Source organism: Podarcis liolepis, assembly GCF_965112155.1.
Source record: "Podarcis liolepis genome assembly, chromosome: 2".
NCBI classification, from domain to species: domain Eukaryota; kingdom Metazoa; phylum Chordata; class Lepidosauria; order Squamata; family Lacertidae; genus Podarcis; species Podarcis liolepis.
Window position 1 is genome coordinate 37,063,532 of NC_139555.1, and position 19,003 is coordinate 37,082,534.

General features: G+C 44.7%; 1 protein-coding gene and 1 long non-coding RNA gene across 2 annotated transcripts in view; one reads left to right on the plus strand and one right to left on the minus strand.

The window, feature by feature from the left end:
• The window catches only part of LOC310699599, a 46,902-nt gene extending 34,045 nt beyond the window's left edge, over positions 1-12,857 (minus strand). Inside the window, exon 1 of the long non-coding RNA XR_014522140.1 lies at positions 12,730-12,857. This is a non-coding gene — a long non-coding RNA (uncharacterized lncRNA). The remainder of the gene's footprint in view (positions 1-12,729) is intronic.
• Positions 12,858-12,947: 90 nt separating this feature from the next.
• Positions 12,948-17,064, plus strand: LOC310699576 (ras-related protein Rap-1b-like). The gene is made up of 2 exons (XM_083487702.1): positions 12,948-13,084; positions 15,210-17,064. The coding sequence occupies exon 2, from the start codon at positions 15,418-15,420 to the stop codon at positions 16,219-16,221; it is 804 nt and encodes a 267-aa protein (XP_083343828.1). The 5' UTR covers positions 12,948-13,084; positions 15,210-15,417; the 3' UTR covers positions 16,222-17,064.
• Positions 17,065-19,003: the final 1,939 nt, after the last annotated feature.

Here is a 19,003-nt window from a genome sequence, read left to right on the forward strand (position 1 = left end):
GCTGTTGACTAGGTTACAGTGGCTTCTTGATGGCCTTATCCTACCCCATCTCAGCATTTTTCCTCTCCGGCTGTCTCTCCTCATAGCTCTACAGAGACAGTCTGTGGCAAATCTCCCCGCTCCCCCTCTAACTTTGAAGGGCAAAGAGATGCACAATTCCATTTCTGCCTGCAGCGTGCTTCAGGCGACCACAAGGTCGTGTCAGTGTGTCCTTTTTCATTTTCCAAATGGGATAGGAATATATAGCCAGCTCCTTAAACGGATTAGATTGGAGACTCTGATGGACTGCCCAATTCAGCAGCTTCTTCCTCTCTCCCAGTCCAACATAAACAGCTAGTCAAAGCAAACAAATGCCACTGAGAAATGGGATCAAGTAGTTGGCGCTTTGGGATCTTACCTACAGCTAAGTCGGGATTTTGGTTTGGAGCAGGGCGGGGGCTGCACATTGTCTCTACACCAGAGTGATTTTGCCAACTTCTCCCACTGTGCTGGGGCTTCACAAGACACCTGAGCAGCATATCTGAATGAAAATTTCCCCTTCTTCTCATCTGCATATAGCTTGTGGCCATAGTGGAAGCATCTCGGTCAACACTGTACAGTTTCTGACTGGCAAAAGCATGCTCAGCACGGGTGCAGCAGCCCACTGACACAGTCGGCTTCACTGAGTGCATGTGGCCAGTCAGAAGCTACACACCTGCACAGTACTGACCCAGGTGCCCTTCTGTCCCAGGACACCTGGAAGGAAGGGCACAGTGCCCACTTCCCCTAGCCTGGGACCGGGATGCTTTAAATGTGTGGTATGTATGCAGTCAAGTCTCTTGGCCTTGACCCAATTGTCTTTTGCTCCTCACTTTTCTAAAATAATTTATATGCCATATTATGGCCTTCAAAAGGAAGCCTCTAATGGTTCATGCCAAAACAACAAAAATGTTATATCTATCTATCTGTGCATGCAATAAAACCAAGATCTTGCTCAGGGAAGTCTCTAATATCTTGCACTGAGTTTGGGATGTCTGAAATCACTTAGTGGTTTGTAACCAAACTGAAACACAGTAGAATGATGCCAAATGCTTTCTTTTTTGATTATAAGGATACCATGCAATAAAAAACCCAAATAGCTAGGAGAAATATGTTGAAGAAGGGGAGTCCAATAAAAGCTCTGCTTCAGTTTTACATGTTTCATGGGCATAGCCCAAAGTACTGAAATACTTTGGAAGAAAACACACACACACGTATAATCAAGCTAATCATGTGGTTGATCTCTATGGAAAACTGGATGCTGGGTGTGGTCTGATGTATTAGGATTCTTTCATTTTTTAAAAAGGTATAAATTATTCTTTTAAATATCTATCACAACATTTTATAATACTCTGCAATACCATAATGCTTCTTCTTTTGTTTACAAAATGTTAAGTTTCCCTTCATTTGATTTCTGTTTCTGAGCATCTTTGGTGATAGACTGATCTATTAATTGGCTGATATATCATGGGGGGGGGGGGAGATTGAAGCCAGAAACTATATCAAAACACCCCAGACTTTCAAGTTAGCGATGGGATTTTATAAAACAGCTACAAATCTAGCTAGAAATGCAGCTCCTCTTGTTCAAAAGTCTACTGCCTCTCTAAAATTTTATAGGGGGTTCTATGTATGACTGTAAATAAGCTAGAAAATAATGAGCTGTTGTCAAGGTTTATTGTTTCATTTTGCAATTTTCCTAGACAATAAATAATGTGTGGGCCTGCTAAAGCATAACCAGCACTTTGCTGGTAGGCTAAAAAACAAACAGAGATCCATCTCTGTGTTTGTGTTTGCGACTGAGAGAAACGCTAGCGGTTTGGATGCATAATAAGGGCAAGTTAGCCCTGGAGCGCCTGGGAGCCAGGTGGTCCGGGGACCCAGAAGACATGATCCAGTCAGAGTCTGCGTGAAGAAGACAGAAGCCTTCCAGAAGCTTGTCCATCTTCAAAACCACAGGCTACGCAGCACCATGCGTTGATCACCTCTTCACACTGCCCCGTCTTCCCGAAATTGCTACAGAAGACAGCTCTTTTCAGAAAGAAGGGAATAAAAGCTTTACTCCAGTTGTACCCCCTAAAAAATTGCAATATTTTTCATGACTGAGCACACTTGTGGGGAGGTTGTGTGCATTTTGAGAGTGGAATAGGGTCATCCTTGGGATGGGCTGCTCAGGTGTGCCATCAGGGCAGGGGTTGGTGAAGAGGTCCAGGGCCCACTCAGCAGAATTTGCAGAAAGTCCCAAATGCAACAAGATTGACTTATGAGGTTCTGATTTACTATCTAAAGAGTCCCCCACTCACCGAAAGAACACAAAGCCCAGAATCTAAAAGCTGCACCTTCCTAACAAGTTTGCATGAGGGTCCTTAGTAATACTGCAGTGAAATGTCTGAAGGGGCAGAGAGGGGCCCTGAAGATGTGCAGGAGCGCATGACTGGACTGCCCTGCTCACTTTACCCTCATGCTGCCTCTTCTTGACTCTACGCTGTCAGGAGCCAGCTCTTAGCAGGCCTAGTTATCCGAAAAAGTGTTATGCCTCTTCTGCGCAGAATAACACACATTTTAAAATGCAATTCCAACCAATTTAAAATACAATCCATCAGCCATTTCAGCTACAACAGCCTCCAGCTAAAACGATCAGGCCCCACCAAACAGACCATCAACCAGGCTCCCCAAAGGGTAGTCAGAGAACAGAACCGTTTCACAGCCTAAGGCAGAGAAGAGAGAAACACCCTCTGACCTCAACAGATAAGTTGTTCTGTAATGGGGATGGGGAACCACAGGCTTGGGTGCCAAATTCTGCCCCTGAAAGAGGGGGAAATGCAGGGTGTGCCTGGTGAGAGGATGCAGTTTGGTAAGAGTCTGGCTACCCTCTCACCAGGCACACCCTGTATTTTCCTCTCCTTCAGGGGTTTTGCCTGGCTAGATCGTGTCTCTGAACGCTGATAATGGTTTCTGCCTGTCTGGGTGAAGGACAGTGTGAGTGAAAGTGCTCTACTCACTTTTGCTTCTGCCACCACCCACCACTGGCATGTGGAGATGTTGCCTAGAAGGCAAGGCAGCCCTCAGGCTGTTTTATAACCTCGGGGCTGCTGCAGCTAAGGCTCTGCCCCTGGCAGCCAACCTTCACGAAGCGCAGCCACACAAAGGCTGAATTCACAGGGCTGAACTAGGGAGAGGCAGCTCCTGAAGGACATGAAGGATGTCAAGGCATGCACAAAATGCCTAGAATTGGACCTAAAAGCATCATTAGGATGCAAGCAGACAGTTTGCATCCCCTGAAGCTTCCGAGTGACTTCCAAGGGCAGCCCCATGCAGAGCATTACAGTACTCAATCTTACAAAGGTATGGATGCAAGAAGCAACAGAGCCTATGCAACAAATATAGCCGGTAAAATGTCAATCCTGGCCACACTGGTCTCCAAATGTGGTACTTCTATGTGAAAAATGTTTATTATACTCACTACCTATGTTTTCCATGCAGAAAACACATGACAGAGCCTTATGGGTTTCAGCTGTATTTATTACACATTCTCTTTGCTGCAGGCTGAAGCGGTACCAAACACCTGCCAATCCACTTCCCTGAAGCTTGACACCCATTGATTACAATGGACTCCTTTGCTTACAGGCTCGGTGCTCTCAAGTGTATTCACTATTTGCCTCATGGTGATTCTGAACAACACCCACCTGCCCCAGTCTCCTGTTGGGAACAGAAGCACACCTAACACCTAGCCCCCTGGGGAAAAGGAGCACTTCCTTCTGCGTCACAAAGTTGCCTCGCGAGAAGTGGGCCAGAGAATTCGAAGCACATCTGGCCATTTGAGGCCCCCAAGCCCTGCTGTCTGCCATGCAGATCCATAGCAAACTCTTTGGCACTCCTGTCCCCAGCCGGCCATCCCTCGGTTGCCTTCGATTGGCAGAGCGGCCTGTTAGTGGCATGCTAGCCAGCTGCAGGCTTGCTGTGTTTTCATGCTAAATTCTCCTTAGAGATGTCAGCTGCCACAATGTGTCATTTCTGCTTCACGGAGCTGGCTGGCTTATACAGCCAGGAACAAGTTTCTGCAAAAAAAGAGAGAGTGCGTAGCATGACATGATGCCACTTCCTTAACAAAAATGAAAACAGTTGCTAGCAAAATGATAGGTCAACCATGCTGAGATTTCACAGAAGGCTGCCTGGTTGGGAGAAATAATGGAAATTTTTGCCTACCGGTAATGCAACCGAGCTCTTGCTTAGGATGCGGATGTGACACAAAACACACACAGCAGGACTTCAGAATCATGGAAACATCAGGAACACAACTTGAGTGTAGGACGAAAATGGGTTGATAATAGTTGTTAAGGTTCTTCCCATACCACAACCAACCCTTTAAAGTCCCCAGGTCCACAAATGATCTGTCATCTCTTTGTCTCACATGACTTCTGTTCAAGCCAACTCCTTGCACAACCCCCTCACACACAAAACCCTGGCTCAAAGGTTGCAAAACCTTCAACTGAACATATTTCCGGCTGAATGGCAGGAGTTCCTCCCTTCTCCATCCTGGGTTCCTCCCTTCTCCATCCAAGGATGCCAAACTGAATACAAAACTATTTTTCATCCATACAGACCAAGGAAAAATAAAGCCTACTAGGGAATCCACTTGACCGGGCATATAGCATAATGCCAGTTCTGGTGTTTGAACTGTATTCTTCTACATGCATGATACCTCCACAGTAGGCTTAGTGACAACAATGCAAACATTTCTTAGCCAACCAAATAATAGGAGGGCACTCAAGATGTTACCAACATTCTTAAAAGTTCATGTTAAGTTTTCACGCTATCCAGAACTCCTTCTACATAAGGCAGTATGTTACCAAAGCAGAGGGGCTGATGGGAAAGGTATTCTGGGGCACTTAATTGTCATGACTAGCTGTAGTAATTGTCACTGGAAGAGCATCTATGTTGCATGTGGAATAATAATAATAATAATAATAATAGTATTATTTATACCCTGCCCATCCGGCTGGGTTTCCCCAGCCACTCTGGGCAGCTCCCAGCAGATTTAAAACAAAATAAAACATCAAACATTAAAAACTTCCCTAAACAGGGTTGCCTTCAGATGTCTTCTAAAAGCCAGATAGTTGTTTATTTCCCTGACATCTGATAGGAGGGGGTTCCACAGGATGGGCGCCACCACTGAGAAGGCCTTCTTGACTGGTTCCCTGTAACATCACATCTCACAGTGAGGGAACCGCCAGAAGGCCCTCGGAGCTGGACTTCAGTGTCCAGGCAGAACGATGGGGGTGGAGACACTCTTACAGGTATACTGGGCCGAGGCCGTTTAGAGGTTTAAAGTCAGCACCAACACTTTGAATTGTGCTCAGAAACATACTGGGAGCCAATGTAGGTCTTTCAAGACTGGTGTTATGTGGTCTCAGCGGCCACTCCCAGTCACCAGTCTAGCTGATGCATTCTGGATTAGTTGTAGTTTCCGGGTCACCTTCAAAGGTAGCCCCACGTAGAGCGCATTTCAGTAGTCCAAGCGGGAGATAACTAGAGCATGCACCACTCTGGCAAGACAGTCCGCGGGCAGGTAGGGTCTCAGCCTGTGTACCAGATGGAGCTGATAAACAGCTGCCCTGGACACAGAATTGACCTGTGCCTCCATGGACAGCTGTGAGTCCAAAATGACTCCCAGGCTGCGCAGTTCAGGGGCACAGTTACCCCATTCAGGAGCAGGGAGTCCCCCACACCCACCTGCCCCCTGTCCCCCCAAAACAGTACTTCTGTCTTGTCAGGATTCAACCTCAATCTGTTAGCCGCCATCCATCCTCCAACTGCCTCCAGGCCCTCCAGGAATGTCCATGGTTCAATCTCCAGCATTTCCAGATAGGGTTGTGAGTGTTCCCCGTCTGAAACTCTGTAGATGGACCAATGACTCAGTGTAAGACAGTTTCCTATACACCTTAAAAATAACCATACAAATAAAAAATAAACAATAAACCAGTGAGCATGAAATTATACCTGCTAATCATCTGATACAACACAGTATTTAATGGCTCTAATCTTCTTTGATTTTCTCCAATAAAGGATGGAAAGAAACCCTAAATCTTAAGCACATCAAAACTTCCTTCAGGTTTCACAAGATATTTCTCATCAACACACCCTCGAAGCAGCTTCATGTCACAATCAGTCTGCTTATCCCCAGCAGAGGGACTCCATCTTTATTATAATTTTTCCTGACACTCATTCTCTTACTTGTTTTATCTAACACGCTTCTAGGCCAGGGAAGTTGAGGACAAATTGGTCCATGTTTCAACATGCTGCCTACCCTCACAGTTTACAGAGACTTACAAAGTGCTTCTTTGAAGTTCTAAAATATATTAATAGTTATCCAACCTTGCCTAGAGGTTTGCATTGCCAGTGTGTGTTTTCTCTTTGACAGCCTCAGGTTGCATCCCGTCTCCCTTGCTGGCTTCCAGTCATGAAAGAAGGAAGAGAGTTACTACAATTCAGGCATCTAAATATGTAACTTTCTTTAATCAGAAATTAGAACCACCACTTGTGCTTGAGGGCAGCATGAGATGTAAATTCACAGGACAAATTAAATGGGTAAAATTAGTCAGCTGTGCAAAGGCTACTGTGGGCTTTATGCATCATACAGTCCTGACACTTTCCCTTTGTAGGTTGAAGTCTTGAGCATACTTGCCAAGAAGCAAATGCACTCAGTGGATTGGGATCAGTTAGTTAGTAAAGCACCAGTGTGATCCAGTGGATATCCAAACGGACTTAATGCTTGCAGCAGAGCTGGCCCTATCATTAGGCAGAATGAGAGGGGCAACTCAGGCTGCAGTTGCTGAGGGTGTAGAATGGATAGAGCTGTGTGCACCATGTAATCTACCCTGCATCCTCTAAGCTACTCTGCTGTGCAGTGAAACCAGTGTTGAAGTCAAGTTGCAAGGGCCATTCCAGTTAGCTTCTGTATGTGGAATGGGCAGGAGTGCTACCTTGTTCTTTTCCTCAGGCAGCAAAATGTATTTGGCTGACACTGGCTGGGAGGACTGTGTCCCATAAAAATCTAAGACTTGCCTAACTGGATCAGACTAAAGTCCATTAGCACAGTGAGTCCATTTCCCACAATGGCTAGCCAGATGCTTTTGGGAAAACCACACACAGATAATGGTGGCAGCCCCCAGCTCTTATTATTCCTCCCCCTCCCAGCACCTGGCATTCAGATATATGCTGAACTTCAATTTGGCAGAAGGTTGGGATAAAAACGTCGCCAGCCATGGGTGGAAGAGAGAAGGCTTACTGTGTAGAATTCCTGGGCAGAGCTTTCAAAAAGGCTCAATTAATTTCAGAGCAAGGACCAGGGTCGTGCGATGAGAACCTACCAGTGGCCAAATTCTGCCTCACCAGGCACTCAAAATGACAGCAGACATTTGTAATATTGCACTGAGCATCATTAGTTCACAGTGCCTTTCTTAACTCAGATACAGTTGTGTGGCCTGTGCAGGATCCTACAAATGACAAGTCCAGTCTGTTTCAAGAAGATATTCAGGAAAGTGTAAGGCAATGAAAGGCGTATCATCCAGCAGTGGCTGCAACTGAAGGAGGATGCATACAGACATGTAAGCAAAATCAGTGGTGACAGACAACAAGGCTCACAGCTGCTCTTTGCAGTTCTTCTCTTCTCTCATAAGGAAACAGCCAAATCAACCGGACAGCAACTGCCATTGCCCTTCGTCTGGCGCTTTGCAGTGGCATATAGATGCTTTTCCAGAGAACTTTATCCCTCTTCACAAAGGCTGTTCTTTATCCCCCTTTTCAAAGGATTACCCACTGTTGATGGTGCTTTACAAACTAGAACCACAGGCCAGGATCCAAAGTGCCTCCTAGGTGTGCAAGTGAGCCTGCACGTATTCTAAGGTTTGCTGTACTGAAAGCACACCTCAAACACCCAAAAGGGTTGAAATTGCAAAGCACAAAAGGCTGTGCTCAGAAAAACAGGGACCTCAGATCTTGCCATACTGTGGACAGGCTCCTCCTTGTTAGCCCTTTGAATCCAAGCTATAGAATAGGAGAGATCACCTAGTGTCGCCTCTTCTCCCAGGACTTTGTTCCACTTTTAACATGCATCACGTTCTCTCGTTTATATACGTGATGCAAAACCATCATTAGAACCAGTGGTTGTTGGTTTTTCCAGGGGGTACTCAGGTACCAGCACCTCTTTTTGTTGTTAAAAAGTGTGGTACTTACTGTAACAACCTCATGGCAAGTACCGGCACCTATTTTTTTTGGGGGGGGAGCACTAACTAGAACACATTAGAAAAGTAGGTCTGTAGCTATGATATACACATGTTTCTCAGGTGAGAAACTGAGGCTATAAATTACAGTATTACAGGCTATCTGTTATGAAATGAGTGGTTAGCCAGTTCCATTGGCTGGTGTGCTGTTGTGAACAAATGGCAAACCAATGTGCTGGGGAACCAGACTTGGGAATGTGCAGCTCCTTCACCAAAGCACGGCATTCTGCATAACTCTCTGAGAATAAAAACCTGGAGGTAAACAGGAGGCTTATGGTTTATGGATTGAGACCTAAAGAACCAAGACAATCAAGAGTCGGGCGGAAGATAAGCAGAGCCCTGATGGATCGGGTCAATGACACATCTGCTCCAGCATCCTGTTCTCACAGCGGCCAACCAGAAGCCTGTGAGAAACTCGCCAGCAGGACCCAGCACAAGAGCACTCTCCCCACCCTGTAGTTTCCAGCAACTGGCATTCAGAAACATTATTGCCTCTGAAAGTCAGCAAGAAAACAATAAATACAGAACTGGAAGCCTACATTCTAATATAGCTGCCCTGTCATAAGGATGACAATAGCCCTGTGGGCTGATAGGAGTATGCTGCCGATTACCAAGGCATTACTGTGTCCTAGAAAGGAGGCGTCCTGACAGGCCTGCTAGCCCCCTCCAGTTGCTCAGCACCCAGTGGCCGAGTCTACAAAGCTGACATGGCAGCTACGACAGGGGGCTGTCAATGGCGCTTAGTGTTATGGCGCAGCTGGGCAAGGCTGCTTTTAACTTTGAGAATTAGCCCTCAATTTGGCTGCATTAATAGGCAATGAAAACCAAGGATGAAGAGGGGAAGTTTCTGCAGCTGCTGCCCTCTCCGCTTGCTCTCTAGGACAAATGGTACAGTTACAGTAGGAGTACGAGAACTATGGGGAAGTAGGACTACGAGGAGAGACTGGCCATATGTCTCTGGAAGATGGGCTGATAAAGGAGGCCAGATCTCTCTTATTTGAATGAACAACACAGCCCCAAGGGATGAAGGATGACCCTTTAGAGTACTGTACTACCACCAACATATACCTCTGTAGGTCTGGAGAATCCCTAATTTGTGAACAGGCAGGCATATGCTCTGTTATCAGTCTCGCTGCAAACCGCTGCCTGGTGATGGGAAGTGCCGCTTGGAGGCTGGCTAAGCATATTTTATTGATCAATATTACATTATATGTTGTTATCTTTGTTTCGTTGACTTTTTTTCACTCCTAGAATGAGGTATCTTCAGCCAAAGCTATCTGCTTGTTTACTTTGGGAGTCCCTAATTTACAGCCAGGCAGGTTCATAGTCTGTTACCAGTGTACTGTCTAAGTATAGGAAGTGCTGCTTACAGGCAGGTCTGTAGAGTAGTGTTTTAAGTGCACAGCAAACAGAAAAGGGACTTACTCCAACTCAGAATGGTAGATGCTGATGAGTGCGGCTGCTTGATAAATAGTGGAGCCTCAGGGCTACCATTGTGAAATGGAAATTGCTGGCATTGTCCACCATTTTGTTGGAAAGGGAAGTGGTCATGCAAACGTTTTCATTATTTCTGTTCAGAGAACAAATCACAATGTCGTTGCTTTATGAAGACACAATGGGGCTGATACCTTAAGGCTTACAGAAAAGTCACAAGCTTGCTTCATCATGTGGGTAGGTCAACTTAGGCTGAATTTATCTCACCAAAATGCAACAAACTGTGATAATGTCAAATTGTTTCTAGATCAGACTGCTACTATCACTTTTATTCCTCCACAGCAAGCTTGAATTTTGCTAACACTACCTACAGGTCAGTGGCAGGGTGAAATTATTTAATGTACCTTAAGAGACCGCACCAGATAACAGTGTCCCAGCCTTTATGCACTCTAAAGGTTGATCAACTCTAATGTGGAGCCATATGTTGCTGCTTAAGGAGTTTCTGCTTGAACTAAAACAGCAGGGCAGCTAAGACGAACTATTCCCTCTAAAGAAAACCAAGGGGGAACCATAGGCCTCACAAGCAACTTAATATTTGAAATAGAACTATAAATTTGTTCAGTTCTCACTTTTAGTGGACAAAACTAATTCTGGCTTCAACCATGGAGTGAATTCCAATTCTGAAGATGATTATGAAGTCATTCTCTTTTATTGTTTATTGACAAATTATCCTTGCATATTCTCAGTCTTAGTAGCTGAACTATTTCTTCATTTTAAAACAACAGATTTTTATTTTTAGCCTCCCTGTTTAGCACAACAATACTAAAACAATCAATATACTGTAACACACAAATAAACACCATTAAGATGCTTAAACAACTTGTATGAATTATCCAATAGCTGTATAGCTCAAACTATTAAAAGCCAGTCCAAATACTGATCGTCTGGAAAATGTTTCTAAAAATTAGGTGGGTAGAGGATTTTCCAACATGTTTGCATAGCTGCTACTCATAATTTTTTTCCCCTGGTCAGGAAAAAATGGGCAGGGGGCATCAAACCACATACAAAAGCTACAACACCTGTAGTCTGGCACCATTTTGGGGTGGGATTCAGTCACAAACAGAAAACTCATGTTGCACAATGATAGCTGATTGGGAGGTGCTGTGCTACAAATCTGCTTCCCCAAAAGTAACAAGAAAAAATGCACTGGGAAGTGTGGGATAACACTTGTTTTGATACAATGTCATCTAACATCCCTCCAAACAGCTTGGAATGAATGCTCGATAAATAGCTGATGTTGTCCATTCTCATTGCAAACAAATCTGTTTATTGAGCCTTCATCCTGGAAACACACACACACACCAGACAGCAATAAAGCAAAATAAACCACCTCCAACCATAGAATCATAGAACTGTAGAGTTGGGAGGGACCACAAGGGTCCAAATCCCTGCAATGCAACCCACCCACCAACTGTTTTTTTGCTGCCTCATGTTTCCATGGTGCCATGCTAGGCTGGTGTTCTCGCTTGAGTCATCAGGATTACATTGACTGAATTACTTCCTTAGCCCGAATAACAGAGTAATTTCCAAACCACACATGCAAATTATATATGCAGCTTTCTCTGTATTGGGAACAGCACATAATTTTCTTGAAACAAAGCAAAGCACCTCATGCAGCCTTCCATTTACTTCAGCATGTGTGCACATACAAAGATGGAACCAAGAGCCACATTCAGTGGGACTGAACCAAAACAGTGCAGTATTAGTTAGTTAATTCAGCATTCTGGTTGATTTTCATCAACCGTACCTAGAAATGCTAATGCTTATGTGTATATAAATGTCTTAAATAAATAAATAAGAAGGAAACCCAACTGTTCCATTACTGGCACTCTAAGGCTATATTCGGTATATAATACAGCTCCTATTTTGCCAAAACCACTTGGGGTGGAGGTAGTCAAGAAATGTCCTATGCAAGTGTTTGGGGTTTTGATAAACAGAAAAGAAACAGACTAAAATTAAGTGCAAATGCACACCCACCCAGTCATAAATGTGAGCCAGCTGTTTGGTCTGAAGAATTTTAGCAACATTAGGAGAAAAGGAAAAACAAGTATGATGGCTAATCCACTAGGAATTGATGCTCAGATATTAGAGATGGCTGAATAAGTTGATGTTCATTGGCTGTCACCAGTTCCTGTAATATGCTGAAACCTTTTCCTTTATCTCTTAACCACATGACATGTATAGCCTTTTATCGTAACATCATGGGCTATGAATCCGCTTTTCCTGAAGTTTCAACTATCCTTCTATCTGTACAAAGATTATACCAAATACTCCCTTAAATGTGTATTGCTCAACTAATCTAGGCCAGATACAACCTGATCCAAAAAAACAACAACAATAAACAAAACTACAGCCGTACAAACGGGAAGGGGGATGCAGAAACTGAGAACACAACATTACATATGCAAAGGATCCCAAAGGAAAACAAGCCCACCTTAACCAAACCTCGCTCACCTGCTCCCCGTTTTTCAGAATCTGTTGTTTGCTGCTTCTCTGTCCCTCTTACGCTGCCTCCATCTCTAAATTTCCTTAAACTTGTGATTCTCAAAGAAGTTTGAATGACTCTTTGTTCGTTTGGGGATTGCATAGAAACCACTGGCAGCTGAATGACTGGTATCACGACGTGACAACCATTTAGGGGTCCTGCTTCTGAGTCCTGCACCATTTTGAAATGACCAGGAGTGGGAGAAAAGTGCAGTGTGTGTGTGTGTGTGTTGTATTCAATCTCTCCCCACCTGTTTTTAACTCAGGGGAGTGTTTCTACTATTAGGGTTCTCCAGGCATCAGCATGATCTGTGAGCTGCTGTGCTTCTACCTCAACCACTACCGTGTACACAATTTCATAGGCACTCCACGCGCAACTTCAAAGGGAACAGCCAAGCGACACAAATCCAACTGAAAACAAAATGGCCCCCTTCTTCTTCCCCTCTTCTCTTACCACTCTTCGTCTGTCGAGGTGCAACGAGCTCCTCCAGGGAGGAAGGGAGCTCCCTCCACTAAGGGACTTCGCCAAACCAAGCAGAAGCAGCGGGAAAGGAAGCAGCCTTCTCCAAGAGGCCTCCAAGCAAGAGGCAGGAAGTGAGTTCCCTTCTGGCCCACAGCAAACATGGCCGCTTCCTGTCTGCCCGGTGTCCTTTTGAAACTGCTCCGTCCTCCCCGCCTTGCCCTGCCTGCTTGCCGAGTCTGGGCTACCTGCTGGTTCTCCTCATGAGAAAGAGCGTTTCAGGAGCTGCGGACGCCGTTTGCTTTATTACTGAGCAAAACCCGAGTTGTACAAACAGCTACCAGAGAAGGTGAGAGAAGCAAACACAACCTCTAAAAATACACAGCATAAACTATACAGTAGAGTTGCTGGATTTCAGCCTTATATGGGTGTTTTTTGTTCCCCCTGTTTATTATGGAAGAATCCCAACATTTCAGTTACTTGCCCTGGTAAAACGGTGCTCCCCGTTTTTGCTTTCGGGAGGGAGATGTCGGGAATATGTTTTCTAAATGTTAAAATAAAAAAATTCCTTCCAGTAGCACCTTAAAGACCAACTAAGTTAGTTCTTGGTATGAGCTTTCGTGTGCATGCACACTTCTTCAGATACCATTTTCTAAATGTTGTTATTGTAGGCACCCGTGTTGAAGTTTCAGGCCCAGCTCTCTGTTGCTTCTTAAGAGCACCTGCGCTTTTGCATTGCAGCTGTTCTATTTTAAAAAAATAAAATGCAATCAGGTCCATCCACATGTTGAAGATAGTTGATATAATTTTTAAAGAGTAATGTAATAGACAGCAGGTGGAGAAGACCAATGTGTATGTGTGATGATGTGGTTGCCCATCTGTTTTTAAGAGAGTTGATTGTTGTGGAATGTGGAACAGATCTTCAGAACAAGTGGGATTTGGCAGCACTGCCTCCAGCTGTGGAATTTCTTGCTTGTATGTACACAGCCACAGGTCTAAGAGGGGCATCTTATGTTATTTCCCAAAGAAGCAGGAATGTTAGAAGCAGCATAAACACAATGTGAGATCTAGGCAGCTCTCTCACCAAGACGATTTGATAACTTCCTGGGTTGGTTTCTGTAGGCTTAGCCTGTGGACATTTTTTGCACAGTGACTGTGTGAATTATAATTCTGACAGTACCTTTTCATGCTTTGTTTGAAATGGTTATCACTTCCAGTAATGAGGACTAATGATAATGATAGGACTGGAAAGACCCCTGTCTGAGCATGCTTCCAGTTCCACATAAGAGATTAATACTACAAATTGGGTATTTGGACATCACTAATAAATTGTTGGCAGCAGCTTTTTTTTTTTTTTTTAAAAAATGGGTTTTATACAGAAAGGGTAAATCTGAAATAAATTTGGGGGGTGGTGGAATAGGAGCTGACATTTTGATGCTGATCACATCATGTGGATTGTGTACATGAGCAGCACCGCTCTCACAATAAACAACTGCCTGGCAGCACATTAAAACCCTGGAGAGCCACTGCCAGGCCAAACTAAACTAGATGGACCAAATTTTTGACTTGGTGCAAGGCAGCTTCCTGTGTTGTTAAAAGCTGAAGTGGAAATTTACTGGTTTAACGGTGGCTGCCTTTGGATCCCTTATTCAGCTTCCTAGAGTCCCTCCAGGAAGGACAGTCAATGAAAATGAAGGATGCTTTTGGTTATTCGTGGTGCATTTACTGACTCCAGGAAATTTGTTTGGGTCAGGGCCTGTCTACTCCCGGAAAACCAGAGCCCTTCACTGTTGTTAGCCTGTAGTGGTGCTGTTTTGAGATGTGTGTGATGCTAAATTAATGAGGAACATGAAGGAATTCCATGGGGTCAGATGTGGGAAGGCTGGGAGGGGGCAGTCAGGTTGCTCACCATAATTTAGGATGATAGGACAGATGACTAGCTTAATTGTTGCTTAATTGTCGACAAATTAAGCACACCTTGCATACAAAAACAGAGCCTGCTCTAACATTCGAGCTATGAATTTGTTACAAATACTAGACAGGATTTGGTTTGGTTTTTAAAAAACTTAAAAGTCTGTACTTCGAAATGAAAGTTTACCTTTATCAACACCCCCTCTCTGCAGATTTGATTCTTACCTTAGTTCTTCCTATCTCATTGTAAGTCTTGGGGGCCCAAATAACTCTGGTGGCTTGCTTTGAAAAACCAATACATTTTGTTTGTTAATTTAAACTCTCCCTCCCTGCCCTACAGTACAATCTGCCAATGGAGGGAAGTAAAAAGAGCCCGGGACCTTCTGGGAGTTACAGAGAGCAAGACGCTTTTGCCTTCTAATGTGAGCCAGTCTTCAAGAAGGGCAGGTGGTTATACTTTGCATTATGCAAAGCAGCTGAGAGGCAGCCAAGCTCTCTCTTGTAACCAGCCGCAGAGTGAGCTGTGTTCGATGTTTGCTAGTGCAGTTTCTCTCTCTCTCCAGGTGCTGGGGATGGATTTCAAGGACAGCGCTCAGCTGATTGGCCCAGAGCATCCTTCATTTCCTGCACTCCTCCCTCCACACATATTCCCCACAGCAGAGATTGGAGGAGACAGTCGAGACTGTGTGTGTGTGCAGTGTGGCAGGAGGGAGTGTAAATAAATGGAAAGATGAGCTGTGCACACAGCAGCAATTCAGCCGGGAGAAGTTGATGAGCAAAGAGTGTGGAGGCGAACTTGCAGAGCTACTGGGGAAGGAGACGCTGCTCTCTGAAGCCGGGTCACATAAAGACCAGGCACACATTGCTTCATCACACATTGAGGACTTAAAAGCAACTTGTCTCCCCCTCCGCCCAAGCCAACACATCCACACAGACAGGCACAACACCATGTCTTTGGCAGTGAAGGAGAAGAGCCAAGTGCGCTTAGTGTTTCTGGGTGCAGCTGGGGTCGGCAAGACGGCCCTGATCCGGCGCTTCTTGCAGGACACTTTTGAGCCAAAGCATCGGCGAACAGTAGAGGAGATGCACACCAAGGAGTTTGAGGTGAGTGGAGCCACCATCAAGGTTGAGATTCTGGACACCAGTGGTAGCTACTCCTTCCCAGCGATGCGCAAACTCTCCATTCAGAACAGTGATGCCTTCGCTTTGATCTATGCTGTGGATGATGCAGAGTCCTTTGAGTGTGTGAAGACTTTGCACGAGGAGATCCTAGAGCTGAAAGAGGACAAGTTCCCTCCCATCGTAGTGGTGGGCAATAAGGCAGAAGCCGGTGGGCTTAGACAGGTATTGCCCGAGGACGCCCTCTCCTTGGTGGAGCTTGACTGGAACAGCCGTTTCCTGGAGGCATCTGCTAAGGAGAATGAGAACGTGGTGGAGGTCTTCCGGGAGCTGCTTCACCAAGCCAACCTGCCCAGCCGGCTGAGCCCTGCCCTCCGCAGGAGACGTGAGACCTTCCCTAAGGAGCCCCCACTGCGGCCCCCCATGAACAAAGCCAATAGTTGTACTGTCTGTTGAACTATGTGAGAATGATAGCTGCATGGGTTTTTGAGAACTTTGGTGACCTGTGTTTAGAGATCAGGTTGCACCTGCCACAACAGCACTGTGGCACTCTGTCATTTTGGGGCTCAGGAGCTGTTTGTGAACCTTGATGGCTTGTCGTTGTGACATAGTAATTTCAGCTTTAGTGCCCCAAAGTCACCAGTGTTTGTGCCCATTTTGTGCATTTGATTTTGAGTTGCAACCCAAGAATTGGGAAGCCTGTGATGCTGTGCACAGTGTAATGTCTCTAATTCTGGCCTGTTCTGCAGATCCAAGCTGTTATTGTATAAATTGGAAGATATGTCCCTTAAGTCATGGAAGTGGATGCCCCAGGAGTGAAGGATGAATGGCCGAACAGACCAGTTTTTGAGGCAACATGGCTGATGTTGACAAGGTCCATAGCATGAACTTAGAAGGCAAGAATTTGAGGACTCCTCTAGGAAACATTTAATTCCTGGGACACCTACTTATCTTTCCCTTTTGCATTGATCTCTTTGTGTTTTGAGTGACTGAACAGACACGGTATGCTTGAAGATGGGAAAGAAATGACATTTTTGGTGCCTATTGAACATCCAGTGTGTGTGTGTTGCCTCCCCACAAAACAGTGGGTTTTGTTTTGCTTCAAATGTGTGCATTGACCATTTGCATGCATGTGCTTTTGTGCAGACTTTGTTTAAACTGAGCTCACCATTGTCTGAAGCACCGCTGCATTGTGGAAAGAAATACATGTCACCCAGTGGGTCAGTCTGTGCCTGAGTAGGTATGATTTTAATTTCCAACTTTTCAAGGGTTGTAATTAATAAAAGAAAACTCAAACACCACCCAAAAGAGTGTTGATATTTATTTTATATTGCTGCGAGGCTTGTGATTGGAAAACAAGCCACACTTCAAGTTCTTGTCACTCGGTCGTTACATAGCCTCTCTTGCTCCCATGTTCTGCTTTATGCCTTTGCCTTCATATCTTTGTAGGACAGCCACCCTGCTGAGTTTCTGTAGGTTTTTATGCTCTCGTGGTTTTTATGACAGACACTGTAGTCTGGGGGCAATATTGTCAGATTTGTTCCTAGGAGACCATGGCTCAAACTCCTCCTGAGGCATAAACTCATAAGCTTAGCCAGGTCAGTCCCTCTCAGCTGGGCTTTCACAAAATGGGAATATTCATGATCTCTCTTACAGAGCTGTTTTGAGAGAAACATTGCACATGATCACTCCAGTCCTAGATTCATTTACTGGGAACTTTGTACCATTGATTTCAGTGGACTGTACTTGTGACTGATGTGCATAGGGCTGCAACTTGAAGGTGGTGCGTAAATTAATAGCATCCACCCAGCCACTCAAGTGCTTCCAAGGTGGGAAGCAAATAAATGTCATTTGTTGTGTTACAGCAGAAAGCGATGATGCGCTGTGGAATGACAGTTCATGTAGTGAAATAAAACTACAGATATGTTGAAAATTAATGCAAGTAAAGGTGGAGGGAAGGAGACGGCTGGGGATTTTGTCATATACTACATGCAATTTAGCCCAAAGGTTGAGAAGAAGCTGCCATTAATTTGCCCGACTGCAACGCTACACATGTAGCTCTCCTAAGTTAAGATGCAATATGGGGCCATCTGTTGGCATCTGATAATGTTTTGAAGCCAAACTTTTCTGTAGCTGGCTAAAAACAGACACTGAGCTTAGAAGTAATAAGGATATCAGGAACTCTGAAATACAATGTTCTTCCTCATTTAAAGTTTTCCCTTGAGCATTCAGGTGCAAGGCAGGCAATTATTCTTTTTGAGCTGCAGTGAGGAAACTGTGGCCCTCTAGACATTGTTGGATGCCAACTCCCCTCAGCCCCAGAGAGCAAAGTCAGTGTTCTGCGAGGAAGGGTGTTGTGGTCCATCTGGGGGGCCACTGGTTCCCCATCCCTGTGTTAGAGCTCTGTGCTATCATTCTTTCTTGAAGGCATCTGGGAGTAACCACAATCAAAGGATCCTGGTGGAAGAAAGACTCTTGCTCTGATCTGGTAACACCGCTTCCCTTGCATTTTCTGTGCTGTTGGTAAGCATTTGAATCTGCATAAATGTGACCCAGACAGTTCTATCAACACAATTTCCTGAAACTTTATTAGCCAAACATTCTAGCAGCTGCTGCTGTTTTCAAAAAAAACTGCCTGCCTACCCTCCATCTAAATAGCTCTAGGTAAATGGTATTTTTTATTAAAAAACAAACCCCAAGGTTCCTGAGTATCTGTGTATTTTGGTAATCCCCAAACACGTTTATTTACTTTCCATATTTACAGACTGTTTTTCACCATAGATGGTCACAAAGTGGTTTACACAACCATCAACAAAGTGATCCATACTACAATGTTTAAATCGAAAAGGTCAAATGAAAATGTACATTCAACAAATAGGCATAGTACAACTTACTTAAAATGCCTTCTGAAATAGAAAAGTCTTTGCCAAGCACCTGACATTCAACACGGTGGGGGGTGTCTGATCCGTCTGGAATGCGTTCTGCAGCATAGTCAAATGTGTCCATATTGTACCACATGTGACAGTGAGGAGATTTGTCTGAACCCAACACAGTGACAGGTGAGAGAAAAATCTCCCAGGTTTGAGGATTGTTTTGCTTTGTTTTCCCTAACCCGTGCTGAAGGGGGTTTGGTGTGGCTCCTTACTATAGAGGAAGAAGGCACATAACACCTGCTTCCCACAACTGCAGCTTTATGTCAGTGGTGCATTAAATCCATTTTCTTAAGGATTTTACTCCC

Excerpts from the sequence above, each read along its gene's own strand:
- LOC310699576 (XM_083487702.1), top strand. The coding sequence starts at position 15,418 with ATGAGCAAAGAGTGTGGAGGCGAACTTGCAGAGCTACTGGGGAAGGAG.